This window comes from Lactuca saligna, chromosome 2 (assembly GCF_052625555.1).
Source record: "Lactuca saligna cultivar CGN05327 chromosome 2, ASM5262555v1, whole genome shotgun sequence".
Classification (NCBI taxonomy): Eukaryota; Viridiplantae; Streptophyta; class Magnoliopsida; order Asterales; family Asteraceae; genus Lactuca; species Lactuca saligna.
In genome coordinates this window covers 185,090,653-185,114,261 of record NC_136418.1, presented here as the reverse complement: position 1 = coordinate 185,114,261, position 23,609 = coordinate 185,090,653, and the positions used below count along the sequence as shown (strand labels likewise).

The 23,609-nt window shown below is 35.0% G+C and overlaps 2 protein-coding genes across 2 annotated transcripts; both read right to left on the bottom strand.

The window, feature by feature from the left end:
• Positions 1–10,560: 10,560 nt before the first annotated feature.
• On the bottom strand, positions 10,561–14,244 carry LOC145028519 (deSI-like protein At4g17486). The gene is made up of 8 exons (XM_078977210.1): positions 13,788–14,244; positions 13,091–13,197; positions 12,851–13,009; positions 12,343–12,529; positions 11,569–12,158; positions 11,399–11,479; positions 11,074–11,172; positions 10,561–10,790 (listed from the first exon to the last, which is right to left on the bottom strand). Exons 5-7 carry the CDS (start codon positions 11,732–11,734, stop codon positions 11,150–11,152), a joined length of 270 nt encoding a protein of 89 aa, XP_078833336.1. The 5' UTR covers positions 11,735–12,158; positions 12,343–12,529; positions 12,851–13,009; positions 13,091–13,197; positions 13,788–14,244; the 3' UTR covers positions 10,561–10,790; positions 11,074–11,149.
• A 5,744-nt stretch (positions 14,245–19,988) lies between these two features.
• LOC145028518 (receptor-like serine/threonine-protein kinase At4g25390) lies at positions 19,989–22,343 on the bottom strand. Its single transcript, XM_078977209.1, has one exon. The coding sequence runs from the start codon at positions 22,208–22,210 to the stop codon at positions 20,213–20,215; it is 1,998 nt and encodes a 665-aa protein (XP_078833335.1). The 5' UTR covers positions 22,211–22,343; the 3' UTR covers positions 19,989–20,212.
• Between the last annotated feature and the right edge of the window lie 1,266 nt (positions 22,344–23,609).

Sequence of the window (23,609 nt, the reverse complement as noted above, 5' to 3'; positions counted from 1 at the left end):
CTTAGTACTGAAGGATAAAAGACCTAGGTCATCCCGGATAGACTGAAGGCCAGTAGCGTCTACCAGTCAAACCGAAGGCCCGGAGAATGGTCTAGACATGTTGAAGGCCCGGTGAGGCGGTCCAGATATGCTGAAGGTTTTTTGAGCGGTCCATACATGCTAAAGGCTCTGTATGTATGATGTTGTTGTTATGTTTATGATTATGTGTTGTGGCGGTATTTTAGGGAAACTCACTAAGTTTTGTGCATACAGTTTTGGTTTATGGTTTCAGGTACTTCAGCGGATCTTGTCGGGGCAAAGGCATGACCGTACACATCCTCGCGTTTTGGACGGATGATTTCCTAGGAAAACTCATGTGAATGTCTTGAAAACTATGTGAAAAGCGATTCTGACATTTAAATAATGCATTGGAAACAATGCTTTTATAAATACTTCTTTTGTTAAAGGGTTGATTCGAAAAGTTTAAATTTTATTGAAATTTTTGGGATGCTACACAAAAAATAAACCATACTTTTGTTAAAACAATAAAATTAGGATATAAACAAGAAAATTATTCTCAAACAAAATCATTATGGTACTAACCTATATAGAATAAAATGATAGAATATTATTAAAATTCTAGGATTTTAACAAGATGAAAATCATTTAACAAGTAATTTACAATCATGGAATTGCATTTTGTTGTCACATTTAATTTTATACAAATCTAATTTGTACACTACATTATTAATATTACATACAATAGAAATTTTAAGATAAAACGACAAACGAACAAAACTATCAACATGGTTTAAAGTACATATAAAGTTTATATTCCTTTTGTTCTTGTGAGAAACATCTTGTACAATTCAGATTAAGAGATTTAATATTAGTATATAAAAATAATGATCAGGTAACCTATTCATACGTCTGGTTAACAACCACCACCAACCCAAACAAACAAATACATTAGATTTCAATATGAATCAAATACTAACCTTGGCTACATACGATTCGAATATTTCACATTACTTAATTTGCAATAAAGTACAGGTAGAATATCAGAATACTAACTTAAATTAGTTACTAACATCAAAGCTTATTAATATTCTAAGAGTAATTAGGACAAAAAATCAAAATAGAATATCAAAATATTAGTGTTTTTGTAGAATACTAACTCTAATTTCATGGAATCAAAATAATAACTTCAAATCTAATGAAATGATGAAAAAATAGTTAGAATATCATAACAATGTTGTTGATTTTGATTTTCATAATAACTCAAAATCTATAATTATAACACTTTTGAGTTACATGTATATCTAACATCTGGATGTAACTCTCTTCATGATTTTATATATTCTACATAAATCACACACACAAATGTAGGTTGAATGATAAGTTGTACAATACTATATTCCATTACATCCTAAATTTGAAAGATAACTTTATAGTGAAATATCTCTGTTAGAATACATCTTGGAAGATATTGATAATTATGACTAAAATTTACTATAACCAAAATAGTTTTATTACTAAGATATAGTTGGAATGCAGACAAAATCAATACCTATTTTACAATGTGGAGAATGATCAGGTGTATAACTGGAATCTAATTTCGTACAACGAGGCATTTCTATAACCCGGTTTTGTATTTTATCTTGATGATATCTGAAACAGATTATAATCACAAAAAACAAATTAGTTCAGAAAGAGATGAAAATCAAGCTTGATAATTATATTTTCTAAGGTTTTAATTTTACATTAGCACATATTAGCAAGCATAAATATAGAATTTATATTAAAAAAACACATTTCAAATGATATAATAATTAGAATACCATGTAATAACATTTCAAAATATATAGAATATTCTAGTAAAACATACATTATAATAATTAGAATAGTTATAATGTAGCATAATAACAAGAATATATATATATATATATATATATATATATATATATATATATATATATATATATATATATATATATATATATATATATATATATATATATATATATATATATCAAGGTTGCAAAAAATACTCAACGTTAGCTAGTCGGTGGACTGGGTCAAGGGATTAATCGGGTACCATTAATTGCTAATTTGTTGAATTTTAAAAAATTAAATATGACTAATATCATATCAAAGTTCGTAAATACCACTAATATGATAACAAAATAGGTTAATATGATTAATACAACACTAATCATGCCTCTTATAGTTCACATTGAGATAAAACTTCTTCAAAATATTAAAATTTCATCGTTTTATAATGTTTCACTCATTATGTATGCATGAATTAATTGTTAGGCGCCCTCTAATCGTTCGAGTAGTGTCTAGTGATTAATCAGAGATTAATCGGGACCTAGTCGGGATTTTTACAACAGTGATATATATATATATATATATATATATATATATATATATATATACAAAGTAATAAAAAAATACATTGTAGAATGTGGAGATTTAAATGAAATTATCATGTTTATGATGATGTTGAGAGACATTATTAAAGCAACACCAAAATTATGTAGGATGCTAAATCTTGAATTATCAAGCAACAACAATTTTCGGAAAAATTATGATGATCATCATGGTATGTATTATCAAGCACTACATGTTATCTATTATTATTAAGAAACATTATTTTGTTGGAATTATAACATCAAGACACTATATTCTGGAGTCTTTAAGAAAAACAATTAGGGTTGAAAAGAAATTAGGATTTAGGCAATATTAAAAGATAATAGATTAAATGTAAAATCCCGGGTTTTCAGGTATTTTGAAATCCTTCCCTTTTAATAAGTCAATTTTTGTCCATGATGTTGGTTGGATTTAGCCCTAAGAAGCCCTACTGGCAAATTGGTAATTCTTGGAGCTTGAGTAGTACGTTGGACGTACATGTAGGTATGCTTAGCGTACTAGGGCACGCCCTAGTATGCTGGCCGTACACATATGTATGCATGGCGTATGCGTGTCTGGTTGAAACCATAATTTTTAGGGTTTGCGGAGTATTTAAGCACCATTATGGGTCATTTTGACTCACTCTTTTAGCCTCTAAGACCCTTAGCCGTTTTGAGAGAGCCCTAACCCCCATAGTGACCATCTTGAGCTTATGGGATTATCATCTTCTTGGGAAGCTTCAAAAGGTATAAAGCTTCTACCTTTATGCTTGGATTGTTTAGATCTTGTTTTGGTTGCTTTTTGGTATTCTTCTTGTCCTAAGAGTCCCAATATTGTGCATGATTTGTTTTGGACGTGATTGATTGTCCTTTCATGCCCTAGGATGGGTCCTAAGGCATAAAAATGAAGTCCCTTGAGCTAGTTTGGTCGCTTGTTCTTTGTAGGAGGGCTTAATGGTTTAAGACCATGTATTAAGCCATTTTTAGATGACTAAAGTCTTAATTTTTTAGACTTTATGGTTCTAAAGTACCTTTGAGTATTAGATCTGAACTTTGAGCTTAAGTGCTTAAACCATTAATCACTTATAAGGATTTTAAGACTAACAAGGTTACGCCCCACATAAGTTGATGTACGCCCTGCGTACTGAGTCAACCACCTCGATGGTGGTCAAGGCAAGGCGAAGTACGCCCCGCGTACGCTATCTGTGTGGATTTCGGACTTTAGGATTTGGGTATTGGGCCATCTGTTGGGCTTTGATACTTGGGCCCTAATGGACCATTTGGATTACTATGTTTTAAGCTAATTAGAGAATTGGACCTTTAGATGAGGCTCAATAAGGGATTTGGGCCCAATTTGGAAAATTAGGCTAATCATGGGCCTTGAAGTAAGTTGGGCCTTTTGGATCAAAGATTCAGACTTAGGCCTTGGCCCAATTAGGGAAAGGGTTAAATGGAAAATTACCCTATGTTTAGGACTTAGTCAAGAATGGTATCCTAATTTTTAATTGGGAGTTTGTTTATTGTGTTAGTTTGGGATTTTATGTGAGTCAGTAGTCAGGGATTTCAGTGCAGCGTGACATTTGAGAGGTGAGTCTTCCTCGCTATATTTTCGGGTCGAACACACCAAGGCCGACCCTTTGGATTGTTATTCTGATTATTGTATGATTCAGTACTTTAATGATCTGTTAGATCTAAATCCTGGTAGATAGGATGATGTTATCCTTATTAATCTGTATTATTTGTGCTTGACTGTTGATTGATTATATGTTTATGAGTTACATATATGTTGACATGTGTATGTGGTTGGGTCGAGGCGATCCTGATTTGTGTTGAAGGCCAACAGACCCAAGGCGGCCCAAATAAACTGAACGCCTGCGAGGCGGACCAGTCAGGCTGAAGGCCCAGAGAACGATCCAGACAGGCTAAAGGCCCAGTGTGGCTGTCCAGACATGCTAAAGGTTTTGTATGCATGTTGTTGCTATGATATTTATGATTATGTATTGTGGTGGTATTTTGGGAGAACTTACAAACCTTTGGGCTTATAGTTTGGATTATGTTTCAAGTACCTCAGATGATCGTGGGAAGGCGAAGGCGTGATCGTGCACCTCCCCATGTTTTTCTTTTATGATTTTGGGATTTCTCTGATGTGAAACTTATTTTGAAAACAATTTGTAAAAAATGATGGTTTTGGGTTTGTTTAAAAAGTTTAAAATTTTCTAGAATATTATGAATGTTACAAGTTTGTATCAAAGCCTTGGTTTGGGTGAATTGGAGGAACACTCGTGTGAATCCATTCTCAAACTAAGAAAAATGTTTCAAAATGATTTTCAAATGGTTTTTAAAATACTCAAGGAGGATGTGAAATATACGATCAGTCGGAGTCAATAAGTAGACCCCAAAATACCATACTGCTATTTGATATTGTGATATGTTAGAACAACATGCTAATGATAGGTTAGGGATCTTCAGCAATTGCATAATAGAATTGCTTGATTATATGATGCATGATACCCTAGGGAATTCTTTTATGGAGTTGACATCATTACTGTAGTTTCGTAGTGTATGCATCATGGTTATATATAACTAAGATCTTATAGCCTGAGAATGTTTAGTTTGGCCTTATTTTATGTTCTGGTTTGATGAATGGCTTAGGGTAGGATCAAATATTCGAATGTCTATAAGGTCTAGTGTTATGTATGGCTAACATACACAAGTGTTGTCGGGTTGGTGGAAGTTTCATGAATGAGTCATGTGGGGTCAACCGGCTAGTCGTTAGATGTTTAGCCTTTCTTATAGGGAGTGAGGATTGAGTGTTCGACTATGTTTATGAGTATTGCGAGGGTGTTGTGATGATCCTTGAGATAAATACGGGTAGGTGAGGAAGGTAGTACGGGTCTGTACTACTGAAAGCACAGAACCCGTACGCGTAGCAAGGAAGTCTCAACCCCTAGGGCTTCATTGGGAGTTGGTTCCCTGTTATGATATGTGCATTATCTGATATCTTCCTGGTGTATTTTTAGTATGGTGACTACGAGACAAGTTTTTGTATTCACAACTTCCGATACACAAACGATCACGGACAAAGAAAAATAATAATTAGGTTCCAACTCCTGCTATATGGAACCAACTCCCGAGACGAGTTGGTGTATTCGTAACTTCCGATACAGGGAACCAACTCCCGACTAAACCTTAGGGGGTGTGACTTCCTTGCTATGTGTATGGGTCATGTGATTTCAGTAGTAGGGACCATACTACCTTCCACACCTACCCATATTTGTCTCAAGTATCACCATAACAACCTAATAATATACATAAACGTAGCGAGCGCTCAATCTTCACTCCTAGAGAAATGTTAAATATCTCATAACTAGCATCCTGGCCTCTCACAACCCACCCATGAAACTTCCACCAACCCTGTAGCACTTGTATATGCTAGCCATACATAACGTTGGACCCTATAGACTTTCGAATACCTGATCCTACCTTAAGCCCTTCATCAAATAAGAACAGGAAATAAGGCCAACCCAAACATTCTCAAGCTATAAGATCTTAATTATGTACAGTCGTGATGCATACACTAAGAAATTATAGTAATGATGTCAATTTCATATAAGGAAAAACCCTAGGCTAGCAGGCATCAAATAACCAGGCAATTCTATCATGCAATTCCTGAAGTTCCCTAGCCTAGTACTAGCATGTTGTTCTAACATATCACATAAATCAAATGATCCGTAAGGTATTTTGGGGTCTATCCGCGAGCTCCGGCTGATCGCACACTTGCAACCTCCTGAAAAATCAAAGTCAAGTCAACGTCCACATTCCCGATCCCAAGCCAACAATCAAACAAGAACATGACAAGAGATCGAGCCCTTGCCCTTAACCCAACTCTTTTATTATAATTTCTTTTTCAAAAACATTTTTCAAAAATTCCAGATCCTAGTTTGAGACTGGATTCACACAAGTGTTTATCCAATTCACTCAAACCAGGGCTCTGATACCAACTTGTAACATCTCAAAAATTTAAGCCAATTTAAAACTTTTTATAACATTTAAAACCATTAAGTTATTACGGTTTACTTTCAAAATAATTTAAACATCAGAGTATCCCTATAATCACTCATGAAAATATAAGGAGGTGTATGATCACGCCTTTGCCTTCCCGCGATCATCGGAAGTAACTGAAACATTAATCGATAAATGTAAGCTCAAAGGCTTAGTGAGTTGCCCCTAAAATACCAATGTCATATAGATATAACCATATCATATAACATATAAGCAAACAGCATGCATATAGAGTCTACACTAAGACTAAATTGCCCCTACCGGGCCTGCAGTTTCACTGGCCCACTCTCAGATTCTCCAGCATGTCTGGTCCGCCCACCCGGGCCTTCAGCCTGTCTTGACCATTCTCCGGGCCTTCGTACTGACTGATATGCCCATAGGGCCTATAATCTATCTCGTCCGCCCTGGGTATGTTGGCCTTCAGCACAAAGCAGGATCGCCTCAACCCAACCAAACACAATATGTCGACATATAAACAATCATGATCAAGTAGGCACATAATATATGCAACAATCATACAACTCACTACTGCCTACCAATCCTCAAACCACATACAATCTTGCAACCAGCTAACCCCCATAGAATGCATAACCATAAGTAACCAGAGGTAAGATAGCCACCCGAACAAATAGTCCTACTCTAGAGCCACAACCAAACAGAGAACACACAAGAGAGCCTAGACCAAGAGTTCTCAGGCTATCCTACATAACCACTGACAGTCCTTAAGGGCACTTCATGGATAATAACCAACAAGCACAGATAACATACAGATCTAACCGATCTCTAACATATTAACCATTCTATAACCAGGATACTGATCTAACCAATCACTAGTATATCAGTCATCCTATAACTTGGATACATATCATAAAGCATAACGTGCAATAAACTCGGATGCAAATCCGAAAAGGGTCGGCATCGGTGCCTTAAACCCTGTTGATATAGTGAAGAGAACTCACCTGGCACTATTGAAGTCGTATGGATGAAACTCCAGCTACTGGTTGACAGATTCTCAAACTTCCAATACCCAATTAATAATTAGGTTCCAAGCCCAAGGACCAACTCACACTCTAAAGGCCTAGTAGTCAAGTAACGGGCCAAAGCCCAACATATGGCCTAATTTTCTAAATTGGGCCCAGACCTCTAAATGGTCTTTCCTTAAGGCTCATCCATTAATTCTAGTCCAAACTATTGGTATACCAATGGCTCAATATCTCATAATCATCAAGGCCCAGATTATGGCATATCTATGGCCAATTTTCCATATTAGGCCCAAGTCCTTTACATGGGCCTTATCCTAAGGCCCATCAAGTTATTTTAGTCCATTTAGTTGTTCTTGGATATCCCATCAATAACCCAATCACCAAGGCCCAAAAGGAAGGCCCAAATCAAGGCCCAAGTGAAATTAGGGTTTCACATGAAATGATGACTAGGGTTAAGTGTTTCTGACTTAACCCATTAAGGACTTAGTCCATTAAGTGTAATATTGCCTTAGGTTAATTGCAAATGATTATTAATTAATATTTTAAGTTTATTAAATAATTCTTGTGTGTGTCCCGATCAATCCCCAAAATTAGGGTTTCATGACATTAGGGTTTTCAACCCTAGTCTATTAGTCACTTGGTTGGGATTTTAGGTCAAATTAGGCTTCATTGGGCCCATTATAGTTTTATTAGGCCCAATTGAGTTCCATTAGGCCCACTTGGGTTTTATTGGGCCCATTAGGGTTTCATTGGGCCCGCTTTGTCCAAGCATCCCCAAACGAGTCAAATGCAAACGATGCACACCGCCACCCAAAACGGGGGTTAGTAGCGGCAGCCACCACCTCATGGTGGTGGTTATAAGCTTTTTATTGTTATGCCGACTAATTAGAGTACATTACAACACAATCCAAATAAAACACACACACTAATAAAAACAAGCACACACACACTAATAAACACATATAGCCACTTTGTGTCGGCAGGCGGTGGCACATGGTGGCAGCCACCACCACACGGTGGTGGTGGTCAAGGACGGAGCTTCAACAATTGATTCGGGGGGACAAATATATATATAATATGTATAAAAATTGGTAAGAGGGGGGCCAATGTCAAAATTTTATATTTTTGGGTATAGAATGTATAAAATGAAACTATAGGGGCTAATTAGAACCAAAAAAATTAGGGGGGGAAGGGGGACAACCCCCTGGCCCTAATAATGCTTCGCCAATGGTGGTGGTTTTTCTTCAGTTTCCAGTCAAGCAACACCCAAAGACTACACTAAAATGAAATACACACACTTAAACCCCATTTCACACACACAGTCACCACATACAGTGGCTGGTAGCAGCAGATTGAGCAACACGGGCAGCAACCACCATGGTTGGCTGCCATGGTGGTTCTTCATGTTTTTCGGACAGCAAAACATGCCCACACACACCACGCTATTGGAACACGAACGCACTCGTCGATCTAAACTGAACCACGCACCTATCTCAGTCACTCTGTGGCGGCAGGCGGCGGCTAGCAGCGGGCTCGAGCGAAAACAAAAGGAGAAGAATGGCGTCTGAAGAGAAGAGGTGATGAAGAGATTAGTAAGCACGAACCCTAGCCAAGAACAGCAACAACAACAAACAATCTGGTCCCGACCGACACATTGTTTTCTCACGGTCTTGTTTACGTTGATATCACTGGCAGCAAGGTTCGTCGGGTCTTGGCTGATCGGAAAGACAAGGAGGGGTGGTGGCGGCTGGAGGGCAAGACAATAATGTGGCGGTTGTAGGTTATTTAGGGTTAGGGTTTTGTGTTTTTTAGCAACCGGTGGAGGGGAACGGGTTTTAAATCCCGTGTTCACATTTCAAACAAAATCTCATACTTACATTTGCAGTCCCTCCCCCTCAAATCCTTTTGAATCTAAGCCCACTAGTTACCAAATGGCCCCAGCTTCGAGCATTCATCACAATTCAGGTCCTAATGTTACAATATAGCTCCCATTTTCATGAAATTGTAACACTTAACTCCCCTGCTAACACTGATCAATTAATACGGACTTAGGGCTAAAATAAAATAAAATATAAAATATATCTTGAGACCTTAGGGCATATTATTTATTTATTTATCTACTTATTTTATTTATCATTATTATTATTTTTATTTATTTTATTACTTATTTTATTTATTAATTTATTTTTTAAACGGAACGTTACAATTTTTTTTTAATGTTTTTTAGAGTTTTAGCTCTCGTTATTTATAAGTGAATAAAAATCGATCAGATTTTTATTATAGTACATTCGTTATTCATTTATGAATAAAACTTATGGTTAGCATTTTTACAGTTTAAGTATCATTCATATATAAATATAACACCTAATAAAACTTTTTACCTAAAATATATTTTTTTTACATCATCTTTCGTCACACATTCTTTTATATATATGAATAAAATGTGTATTAATGGTTTTCATATATTATATTCATATATAAATAAAAAAAATTATCAGATATTTGTTATACTTCATTTGTTATTCGAATATGAATAAGTAGTATGTTAATAAAAGACGATGTGTTTTAAAATTTTGAACTAATTATTCATATATGAATAACAAATGAACCGTAACAAAATTATGATAAATGTGTTTTTCATATATGAATATAACTTGTGAGGAAGTTTACATGTGTTATATTTATATATGAATGATATTTAAACTCTAAAAAAAATTAGTCATACTTTTTATCACTACTAGAAAAACAACATTTTATGACGCGCAATGTGTATCGTAAAACGCTCAGACAACGCACAAATGCGTGTCAAGGAAGGCCCTGTCATAACGAGAGACGACGTGCATTTACGACGCTCATTTACGACACGTAATGTGTATCAAGGAAAACCATGACATAGAGGAAGACGACACATATTTGCGTGTTGTAACCTTACGACGCACATTTATGACATGCATTGCGTATCATTAAAGCCCCTGTCATAAATGAAGATGACATGCATTTGTGTGTCATAAACTTTAGCAGCCATTTACGATATGCATTTACAACGTGCCTTTACGATATTCATTTATGAAAAATACAAAGTATGGAAACTAATTTTATACCAAAACAATTAATTTCATCCAATAACATCGTGTTAAAAAATTGTAATACATTGATATTAAGGGGATCGGATTGTACATTGTTATTAAGAGGTTTTCAAAAACTATATAACCTAATACTACATTGCTATTTAAGGGCACCTTCTTGTTTCAGATATCATGGCAAAAAAATCCTCTATATTATTGGTTTGCCACTTGGTATATTGGGCTGCTGTCCACCGAGCGTAGATGGCAAGTAATGACTTGAACATTAGCTGAAACAAAAAAGAGCTTTTATTAATCACATAATCAATTTTAGCTAACTGATAGAGTTGTTATATAAATATCTTATTAACTAATATTATCAGATCAACATTACAAATAGTAGATAAAAGATATAGCACCTTGAGTTAAGGTTATGATTTAACAAAAAAAATGATATTTTTAAATATTTGGTTCTAAAGTTAAAAATAATCACATGTATAGCCGTTGATAATCTATAAGCAACAACATAGTTGTTGCATCAAAAGAGAGAAGGAATGAAGGATTGTGTTGTACATTTATCTATCAATCCATATGCAGAAGTGAATATGATCATAAACTTAGATCACTCTTCAAATGGAATATGCATCTGCTACCATGAACCTCTCTTGATGCCTGCAAATGAAAAATTGAAGACAACATATCAAATCAACATTATTTGAAGATATAAGTTGTAGTTGAAATGTAAATCTTTTAATCCTAAAAATGCCCATTGTTAAAGATGAATCACCAGAATCTGATTCTTCATCTGTTTCAATTTTCAACAACAAATTTTATAACAAAACTACCTAAAATATAAGGTTATTTCTGTAATTTGTCCAAAAATGTAATCAAATCTCACCATAAATTGTTACATGATCAGGTAGATGTCTAACAGCTGCAACTTGAATGTTTTTAGGCATAAAACAGTTGCAGAAAGACCCTGTTCAAAGTAAATAAAAAAAATCTACAAAACTTGAATCTTTCAAAGTGGAATGATATAAACGAATGGAGGAGGATATAATTTCTTACCGAGATTAGCCAACCGGTTGACCCAACTAAGGATTGGTTTTCCAGTGAATCGCATTGATTCTTCATTTGTGAAATGATTGCAGTTTTTTGCTATTAAATGATAAGTATCAGCATAATATTTATTAGAAAGATGCTCCATGAATGACTGGAATTCTGAAGGAGACATGTTGGTGCTGCCCAAAGGAATTGAACGCCTGAAGATAAATCTAGGGCAACTTTTCGATTCCACTTCAAAGACTCCACTAGTTGGGTACTCGTGTGCTCCAAATGCATATTAGATGTCATAAACTGATTATCACACCACTTCGCTTCTCTAAAGTGCTCCCAATTTTTTCTCAAATGAAGATTATTTGTGTAAACCCTAAACTAACTATGTTTCTAACAATAAAAAGGTGAAAAATTGGTGGATGATTAATTAAGAACAAAAATAAGAAAAGAAAAATTATTAGGATACTCATCTACAGTAGTAGGCTTCTCTACATCCCCCAGGGCAACTGATAACCAATGAAATGAAAATTTCTTCGAGTATGTCAATGCTAATTTCCCATGCATTAGTGACTCTAAACTCTCAGTAGGCAGCTGAAATTTATCTTTTGAAGCCGTACAAGAACAACGATTCGTAGATTAGATTATCTTAGAAATGCAGAAAAGTCACCATAAGGAACTTAAAGCATAGAAAATCAAGATCAAATATATATATATATATATATATATATATATATATATATATATATATATATATATATATATATATATATATATAAAATAGCTCACACGAGAATTTATCATCCCATTGCTGTCGGACATTCTGAATTGTTGGGCAACTTGGGTTTGAAGTTGTCAAATTAAATCCTCAATATTTTCTAATCCCAAAATCACATAGGTTTCTGAGCTTGGGCTCTTGAATACATCTATTTTGGAATAGCTCTTGAATACATCTATTTTGGAATAAGAACATGATCTGTGCATATATGATTTACAAAAAAGAATGTTAGAATGTTTGTTTAAAAATAACAAAAATTAAAAAAAAAATGGTGACTTTGTTGTCAGCAAGAACATGTTTCATTCCTAACTTCAACATTGTCATTCAACTCTTTACCACACTCCTTCTTTACTTTGAACCCTCACTACCACCATAATGAAAAAATGAAGTGGTTAAGGTACATCACCGATACCAATAAAATGATTTTTTTTATCTATCATAAATTTAGAAAATAAAAACAAAATCTGAATGAAACGAAATAATAGGCTAACAATCAGTTTTCAGAAAAGAAGAACCCACCTTTTGGGTCAGGTTCATGAATGAACAACCTTTTTTAGGCTTTGTCAATCAAGAAGGATATGTAGGGAGAGTACATCAACTTTGTAGTTTAGGAATAAAAAATAAAGCCACCTTAGGGTGCACCAGATCCCCAACAGGTTGGAACAATTTATGCATCGGCTGTGAAGATACAAATTTTATTAAAAAATCTATAAAATTAGAAAGTTTGAAATAAAATTAATGTGTATCCGTTCCTTAAACCTGGATAAACCAATAGTTGTTGGGAGTAAATTGATTTGCAAGCTCCACACATGTGGATGCTAACTTTCAATTGCAAAGCCTATCACCACCAGCTTCCACACCACTCCCTATAACATCAGAAAGAAGTTGAAAATCTTATATATCCTTAAAGCACAAAAGTATCGAATAAAGGTCAACATTCATCCATCTAGTATAACATCTTGAAAATTCACATTAATATATGTATAATAATATCAAACTAAAAATAGCAATTAAGGAATGTAAATATCGTGTGTGCCTTTTTTGGATTAAAGCCCACAAGCCATGTATCCTTTGTTAAAACCATGTATCCTTATATATGGGATTGAAGCTTCGTGTACAGTTACCCCAATATACAAATAAGAACGATAATGTCTGTAACATTTCATATGAAGGATTTTCTTTATCAACCTTCCACTAATATAAAAAATCCAATCGAGCAATAGGAAATTAAACAACAAAAGAAGACATTCTCATTGATTAATTGTGTTAAGAAAACAAAGATTCTCTCACAAAACTCCATTCAAGCAAACTTATTCATGGCACAAGCAAATCTTAATTCATAAAAAATGCAAAATCTCATATTAATTTGACTTCGGCATTTCCACAAACAGTTGGCATGCATGGTATATGTATTACAAAGAAATAAGAACAAATAATCAGGGGAATTGAGAAATACCTCCAAACAGAATCTGAATAAGCCAAATCAAAACACAAAGCTCAAATATATGAAGGGTAACCTTTACTGAAAACAAAACTCGTCTTGTACTCAAGTTCAGTTTGATACAGAAGTAGGAGGCAAAATCAACAAACTGAAAGTTGAAGATTAAAAGAATCAATTTCAGAAAATCAAAGCCTTTCATAGAAAAAGCGCCCTTTCGAGTTAGCGGGGAAACTAGCTGACACCGCCGCCACAGAAACACCCATGCTTGCCGGAGTTAATCAAATGCATCTGGATATGTGTTATCTTATATAATCGACCATGGAAGATGCATCAAGGAATCAGAAAGCAATTGGAAACTAAAATTAAACAAACAAAAAAGGAGATATCGGTGAATATGGCCTCAAAATATGATTTAGAACCCTAAAGTAGAAACACAAAAACCATAAATCTTTACAGAAACAATCAACAAAAGAGTTAGTGATGGAAAAAAGAGTTTACAAATATATCTTACTAAGATTCAAGTGTAGACATGCACAAAGACCCGATCCGATCCGATCCGATCCGGTTTGATGACGACACACCCAATCCGATTCGGCATTAAATCCGAACCGGTTTCAAACCGGTTTTGACCGGATTTGACCGGTTTTCCGAGCCCCCCATCCGATTCGGTTTAATCCGATCCGGATCCGATCCGATCCGATTTTTTTTTTTTTTTTTTTTTTTTTTAAATACACATTTTTTGGACTTCAAATATAACACAAAATGCAACATGGGTACATTAAAATAGTTAAAACATACATCAAACGTCGAATTAGAAAGAGTTTTTAAACTAGTTAAATAATAATAATAATAATAAAGTGGCGTTATAACATCTAGCCAAATGGAAATAGTTTTTGTGGTCTTCCACTTCGTGTCGCCTTCCTTTAATTATTCTTCAACCGCCACGCATGTAACTAGGGGTCTCATCAATGCCATATTCTTCATCCCCGTCTTCATCTTCGACTTCATCGTCATCGTCTTCGTCTTCCGGAGGTGTTGATAAGCCTTGTGCATATTCTTCATCCATGATCTCCGGTTCAACATTTTGTGATAGTGGGCCTTCTAGTGATGCCAAGTGTTGTATACGTTCCACAGAATCCAAGTAATCCTTCAAGCAAACGCAAACCTCTACCGCAACCGGGGTAAGATTCGTCCTCAACTTTGATAAAACTCTTCCACTAAAAGAAAAAGCGGATTCCGAAGCTACCGTGGAAGCTTGGACGGTTAGTAAATCACGGGCCATGACGGAGAGAATAGGAAATTGTGCTTCCTTTTCTCTCCACCAAGCCAAAAGATCCAAATTTTTAAATTGTGGTGCACTCATGAATTTTAAAAAGTTTGAACCCATATAAATTCCAAGTTCGCTACTAGGCGTTAATGTGCGTGCTCTTTTGTTTTGCTCCTCCAAAAGGTAGTTATAGAGGTCGATATGAAAATCCGTTCGACCCCCACCACTACCCGATGCACCGCTAGTAGAGTCGGTTACACTTGCAAAAGTGTTTGACATATTGCCATATTTTGTAGCGTAAATGTCAAACAAATTAGTAAAAGTATCATTAAAAATGTTTATTTGGTTACGGATGTAGTTTGAGTTATCTTTGTGCAAATTTAAAGACATAGCAATTTTGGTAATCAAAGCCTCTACACCCGTAACATTGATACATGGGTTTAATGCTGCGGCGCAAGTAAAAAGTGGTGGCATTTCTTTGAAATATTTGACTAGTTTTTGTCTCATTGGTCTCGTAACCAAAACAAATATTTCACTTCTTTGTTCAAAACGTTCCAATTGTGCGGACATCAACCATAATTCATTTAGTAACAACGGACTTGTAGGGTAATACACACCCGATAGAAAAGTGGTTGATTGTTTAAAAACTTTTAACATTTCCACAAACTCTTCCATCAAATCCCAATCATAATCCGAAACCGGGTTTTTTCCTTTTGAAATTGTGTCGTAAAATAATTGCAAAGCGATTCTTTGACGTGTCAAACTTTCAAACATCATGCATGTTGAACTCCATCTAGTGTCACAATCCCAATGAGGACTATATGGAGTTACGTTAATGGAAATGGCAAACTTTCGATATTTTTCCATTGTAGCTTTATGTCTTCCAAAAACTCTAGTTAACACAGTTTTGAATTTTTCAATCGTCGAATCTATCATTTTTAAACCATCTTGTACCGCAAGATTAATAATGTGACAAACACATCTAGTATGAAAAAACGAGCCATCCAAAATAGGTTTATATTTTGCAATTAATCTTTTTGCCGCTGCGGTATTGTTACTTGCATTGTCAAACGAAATAGAGAAGATTTTGTCGTGTAAATTATAAGTCTCTATAACGCTTACTAAAATTGCAAATAATCTTGCCCCCGTGTGAGGATGCGCAAAAAGTTCAAAAGCAATAACTCGTTTGTTCATTACCCAAGTAGAGGGATCTATCCAATGTGCCGTGACACAAAGATAGCTTTTGGGACAACTACCGGCGGAGGACCAAACGTCACAGGTTAAAGAAACACCGGTTTTTATATTTAAAAATCCCAATTGCATATCTTTTTTGGCTATATCCCAATACTTTAAAGCATCACGTCTAAGAGAAGTGCGACTTACTTGCCGGTATTGCGGTTGCATTTTTTCCCGCAAAATCCTTGTTAATCGTGGGTTGTCGAAGTGGTTGAAAGGATAGCCCTCTTGAATCACGAACTTGCAAAAGCTTTCACGAAGGTCATCATTGTTGTAAATGAAGATCGACTCGTCGGGAGTAATATTTGGTTGACTTGGATCGCTTTGACCTTTTACAGCCGGACAAGTTTTTGTTGTATGACTCCTTAACGTGCTATTGCCATCTTTTCCCAAAAACATTCCGCACTTCTTGCATCTCGCTTTTTCCTTCCCGTTCGACAACAAACACAAATCGTAATGTTCCCACACTTCTTTACTCCGAGTGGTTGGTATGATTTTAACCACCGTTGCATCCGAATCTTGACCCGCGGTTGAATTTCTCGAGCTCATTTTTTGAGTATTATGAGAATAAGTAGTAAATTTTTTGTGTAAAATTGAAATGTAGCAAATGAAAGGTATATATAGGTGTTTAGAAGTGCCAAAAAGTCAAAAAAAGTCAAAGTAGCCGTTTTATTTAAGTTCCAACGGCTAGTTTTTTTTAAAAAAAAAAAAAAAAAAAAATTGAAAATTCCCGTTTTTTAACGGTAACAAAAAAACCGGTTTTGGATCCGGTTCCTTCAAAATCCGGTTCTCGATCCGGTGGTCAAATCCGATTCGCATTCGAAGTCTCGATCCGGTTTCAAACCGGTGGCCGGTTCAATCCGATCCGGTTCGGTCAAAACCGGTTTTGACCAAATCCGGTTTTCGGATCGGATCGGATCCTAAAGCCCAATCCGGTTTTTGTGTGCATGTCTATCAAGTTGAAGACAAAAGGGTTGGCAATGGTCTATGGCAGCAGCAGAAGAGTAGGAAATGGATGCTGACTGACGGCGGAAGAGTTAACGATGGAAGATATCAGCAACGAAGGATGGGGTTGATAATGGATGATATTCAATGGCGTAAGGGTGAGTGTCGATATGGTCTTTACGTTTTGAATGGTTCTTGAAAAAAAAAAGCCCTAGAATCGTCCCTTCAATTTTGTGTATGTGAGAGAGAGAGAGAGAGAAAGAAAGAGAGAGAGAGAGAGAGAGAGAGAGAGAGAGAGAGAAATAGAGAAATAGAGAAAGAGATAGCCATAAGTGTGTGCTCTTGAAAAAATCCCTAGAATCGTCCCTTCAATTTCATGTTTTCAGATTCTTTATGCTGATTAGGGCGGCATCTGTTGGCAAGACGGTGGTTCTCATGGAGAAATTTTATTTTGAAAACATGTTGAAGGCGGTGGAGAAATATAAGGTCACGTACATGCCTTGAAGCAGAGATGGTATGGTGATTAGGGTTTGTACAGAGAAGGGAAGAAGAGAGTGAAGAAGATAGTGAAGGATATCTTAAAGTGAGGTATTTCAAAATTAGAATTTTAAAGGATTTCATTTCAGAACGAGCGTTTTAAGTAAAAGTTTATAAAGCGACATTCACAGAGGACGCACATTTAAAGTAAGCGTCCTCCGTGTTTGTAATTTTTTTTATGGGATAATAATTTTAGGGCACGCACAAATGCGTGTCATTTATCCTTCAAATTTTGCAAAAGTAACGTTATTTTTTAGGGCACGCACAAATGTGTGTCCTGTATCAGCGTGTGTCATTGTTTGCGTGTCATTAAATGACTGTTTTCTAGTACTGTAAGGAATGTACTGTAGAAAAAATCTGATACATTGTTATTCACTTATAAATAACAAAAGCTGAAACTACCAAAAAAAAACGTAAGTTTTTATTGTATTTTAAAACTATATCAATATGGATGTTTATTTATAGAGAATAAAAAATTATGAATTTTGATGTATTTAAAATCATTTTTCGATAAAAATAGATCCTTAAAAATTAAAAAACAAAAACAAAAACAAAAACAAAAACAAAAAAACAAAAAATATATATGTTTTTGTATATATTTATTAAGGTAATGATTAGTATAGTTTAAGGAAACATGTTTTGTTGGAAAACACATGTTTATTCATTTCTCATTTCCGTCGGTACGTTAGAATCTTTTGCAGCAAAAATAAATGATTGGCTGATAAATGATTCTCCAACCCTCCTCCATTTATTCCCTCATTTTGGGGCATATGAATAGTATTACACCAAATATGGTGTTATACTATTCATTTCTCCAAAAATAGGGATGAACTTTGTGTTGTCGGTTTTAGTCCCTTTGTTTATATATTTAGATATTTCTAGTTCATTTTTACCTACTAATTATAATTTAAATATAATATTTAATACTTAGAATATTTTGTTATATATTAAATTATATTAATTAATTATAAGTGTAAAGTTTGTTTTTTGTTCATCAAATTCATATAAAAATTTAAATACATATTGAAATTTTTAAAAACAATAACGTATTTTACAAAAACTTATAATTAAAAGTGTGTATGTCTAATATTTATATAAATGTATGTATAATATTTATTTAAAAGTATGTATGTGTAATATTTTTTATAAATACATGTATAATATTTATTTATAACTTTATTATAAATATAATCTTTTGTATTTAAAACTAAATTAGTAGAGAAATGTGTTTAAATAGCAAAGTAAGTTTGAATAATGGAATATAATAAGAATATATTTTTTTGAGGTAAAAATGAAATAAAAATGGAATAGATTTGAAGATGAAACACTATTTTTTTACTTTATTTTTTTTGGAAGGAAATAAAAATAGATTGAAGATGGTGTAATGGAATATAAAGGTGTAAGACTTGAAGGTTTAATGCTTAAAGCTTTGTTTTGGGCTGAATGGAATATAATTGTTTTGGGCTGAATGGAATATAAAGGTGTAAGACTTGAAGGTTTAATGCTTAAAGCTTTGTTTTGGGCTGCTTTATAGTTTGGGCTAATTTTGTTTTGGCCCAAGCTTTGTTTTGGGTTAAAGTAGAAGATACTATGAATTTCTTCTCCATGTTCTATAACATTCTGTTTGTTAATACATTTTGATATTTGTCTAGTCTATTTCACGGGGATGGGGTCCATGCGCCTCTGTCAATTGAACTACAGATACTTTACATTTTCTAAACAGCATAGAATTAATGTGAGGAATTTTCTCACCTACGATTCTATGAAACATGTTAGTATTTTTCTGAAAATCTCAATCCGGAGCATTAATTCATTTAGAAATATTATATGTTTATATTTTAGTGAAATGCTGCATCATTATAAATGAAATATTGCAACATTCACTGTAACATAGAAAATGAAAACAATATTACGATACCACATGAGTGACTCCAATACTCATAAGTTGGTTGTTAAATCTTGATAATGCTGAGAAGTATATTGCTTTTGGGCGGTTGGTATCAAGAAGTAAACCTGTTAAATACCGGAACACATCCACTTTGCCGTTTAAAAATAAAACATTAAGCATACATTTATGATCGACTATTAATTTTTAACTACTTTGGGTAATGTCATTTTCACATTTAATGTCTGCAGACATGACTAGAACTAATTAGACGTCTTTAATTGAATATTAATACTATCGGAAGCATAAGAAGAATAGCAGTATGTATACCCCAAAAAACTGAACATGGTCAAACATTCATTAAATCCCATTGCTTAAATAAAATTAAACATCAACAAATCTGGTCAAACTTTATGTTACTTACATCTGTATAAAACTGTTCATGAAAAATTTCTGTAAAACGGTTATTCTTTCATCCCACACCCACAACAACCCGACCCTACAAATCATGTACACAGTGGCCCACTACAAGAGGCCAATCCATTAGTGATGAAAATTTGATTTGGAAAGTCAGCGGAGTTTCCTATGGGACTTGAAACGAGAAGGGGGAGAGGGGGAATATTCCACAGGTAAAGGTGGTGGCTCTAGATCCCCAGAGAGCATAGCGACTACTTCTTTCATAGAAGGCCGAAATGCAGGCGATTTTTGTAGGCAAAGAAGTGCAACTTTAATACAAACTAAAGCTTCATCCTTATCTAAACTATGAACAGATTGATCCACAAGATCAAGAAGCTTCCCTGCTCGTGCAAGATGACGTGCCCATGATAAAAGATTTGCCCGTTGAAATTCTGACATTGGGGATCCAGTCACTTGTAATGGCCTCCTTCCAGCAATCACAACCAACAGGAGAACCCCAAAGCTATAAACATCACACTTTTCTGATAAATCACCACCACATGAATACTCAGGGGCAACATAACACACGGTTCCCCTCATGCTTGGTGTACTGCTAATGCCGCCGCTTTTCGGTATCTCACCGCTTACTGAGTCATGACTGGTGTGGCGTTGCCGCCAGAGTTCACCGCTGAATCCATCCAACCACCAATCAACACTGCCTCTGCTACCTCTGCTTCTGCTTCTGCTCCTCTTCTTTCTGTCCATGTACATTTCATCGTCTTTTGAAATGCTATCAGTATTGATGGATTCGTTTCTCTGTTTCTTCTTGTTCTTCTTTTTCTTTCTTGCGAGTTCTTCACTGTATTCCTCCTTCCACCATTCCCTGGCTGGTCTTCTTTTCTGTTTCTTCACGTTCTTGTCTTCATCCAATGACATCCACCAATCGAGTCGCTTTTTGTTCTTCTTTGGCTTCTTCTTCTCTGATTTTCCTGTTTGAGTTGCACTGGATGAAGCTCCGGCTGTGATCCATTCGGTTTTTGGTCTCTCTTTTTTTATTTCACTCCCAATCCATTCCATCACGTAATCCTTTACACGTCCTGATTCAGACATGCTGTTGTCTTGTTTCCACCACCAATCCTTCCCTGACATACTCGTCTTTCTTGTCCTGCTTTTCTTCGAAGTAGCACCACCGCTCTCCAGGCTTATGACATCGAGATTTCCCTCTGAGAAACTCACATCACCTGCCGGACCTGTTTTTGGCGATTGGATGAACGTCTCTGGTGATGTCTCAGCAATCGGAGCTGTAACAAAACTTTCAGGTGACTGATCCGGAACTATACTAAACTCTTCACAGACTGTGGTGGTTGCCAGACTCTCAGTCTCCTCGAAGACTGATCCGTTATCCTCGATTATTGAATTACCTACCTTTTTCCCTTCCTCGATCTTAATATTCAAGTCAACTCGACATTCGTCTTCTGGTTTTAACCTAGCTAAACCAAAATCCCCAATCTTCGCATTGAAATTATGATCTAAGAGTATATTACTAGGCTTTATATCACCATGAATAATCGGTGGATCACAATAATGATGGAGATACTCGATACCTTTAGCGATATCAATTGCAACCGACAGCCGCTTTTTCCACTCCTTTAGCTCCGGAGACTTGCGATGAAACAAGCAATCTTGTAAGCTTCCGTTATTCATGAGCTCGTAAACAAGCACCATTCGCCGTCGTCTCCTATCGGAAGAAAAACCAACAACGGCGAGGATACGATCAGAATCGATTTTTCCGGCAAAGAAGAGCTCGTTCTGAAATTCGCGCTCGCCTTGGAGAGAACCGGCGTCCATGACCTTAACGGCAACATCCTGGACCTGGCTATTAATTAGGGTTCCACGGTAAACGGAACCGAAACCGCCTTGACCGAGGCGGTTTGAGGGGGAGAAGGAAGAGGTAGCGTGGCTGAGAGCCGTATAGGAAAACTTGTGCGGAGGTTTAGAGTCGGAAGGGGCGGTGCGTTTTCGTGTTGTAAACTTGCGGAAGCAGAGGGTTAGGGCTATGAGGAAAGAGAAAGCAACCGCTAGCGGAGGAGCAAGGCGGATTTGGTGCTGGTCAGGTGGCTGTGGCTGTGGAGATGGAGACGGAGACGGAGGCGGAGGTAGTCGAGATGGCATGATGAGAGAGAGAGAGAGAGAGAGAGAGAGAGAGAGTAATTACATGGACAGCTATACGACTATCTAAAGATCGGATCAGAGCAGGATCTGTGTGTTTTTGACTTCGCTTTTCTCTTCTTCCCAATACCAAATGCCAAAAACCCTTTATAATAAATATATTTATAAACCAAAGAACTATTTTTTTTTTTTTTTTTTTTTTTTTTTTTTAATTTCAATTCAGTTATCAATATTGAAAATTATTAATAAACAATTAAATCTGGAAGAAAAAAATTACTTTGAGAAATAGGGAATGTATTTGCATATTCAAATTTTTATAATTATTTAGAATAAATTTGGTATAATTTGGTTGTGGCTATTTTTACATAACATCATATAAGATACTTCCTTTTTTATAAAGCTACTATCTTCGTTTATGATATACTTTCCAGTGAAGATAATTACTTTATAGACCAAATTATATAATTAATATTAATACAAAATAAACAACGAGTGAAAATACACCAACAACTCACGATAAAAACATTAACACAATTAAATTGTTGAGCGTTCAAATAATCAGAAATTGAATTTTACATAAATGGTTAGAAGGACCAATTATATTACTATTAGTCTATTAGGAAGCAAACAAGGGTTGCGTTCTTCATTTATTAATATGTATTTGGGATTAGTTTAACATTTTGACATGGTCAATGATAGTGCCTGCTATTGACCTGTGTAGCATACTCAATACTCTTCCTAAATCTAATTATTTTATTTTTGACAAATTTTTATTTGACTTTCAAAACTGAAATTATTACAATATGCAACATTATATTAACAAAAGATACATATTATTACAACAGATTTATTTAAAAAAATTTGACTTGTATATTCTTCATAACTATGACAGCGATATTATATTTAATCTAAGGTTACTAGGCTGGCATGTCGTTTTTTATTGCATTTGTTATACGAGATGGAACAGTAAATGAATACCTAACTAATTAACAAATTATGTATTATAAATAACATTAATAATACGAATAATGAAACAGAAAGGCAAAATTTTGTTTTGTATATTGAGTGAATCTCAAGGGTCAAGCCCATCGTCTCTTACCTTAATTTGCTATAAAATATGATTTTTATATTATTGCAATAATCTCAATTTATGTCATTTCAAAATAAAATTATCATGTTATATTTTGTGTAACAAAAGAAATTACGTATTTAGATTATTATAATGTTCTTATTAATATTTGGTTAATTACTCTTAATATGACGTAACCTATAAGTTAGAATGATATAATGGCGTGGCTGTAATTAACTTTGGCCTTTGGGGCAACTTATAATAATTCTAAACAATTCCACACCGACTACGTCCTTTTATTATTATTATTTTTATTCATTTTAAATTGGAAAT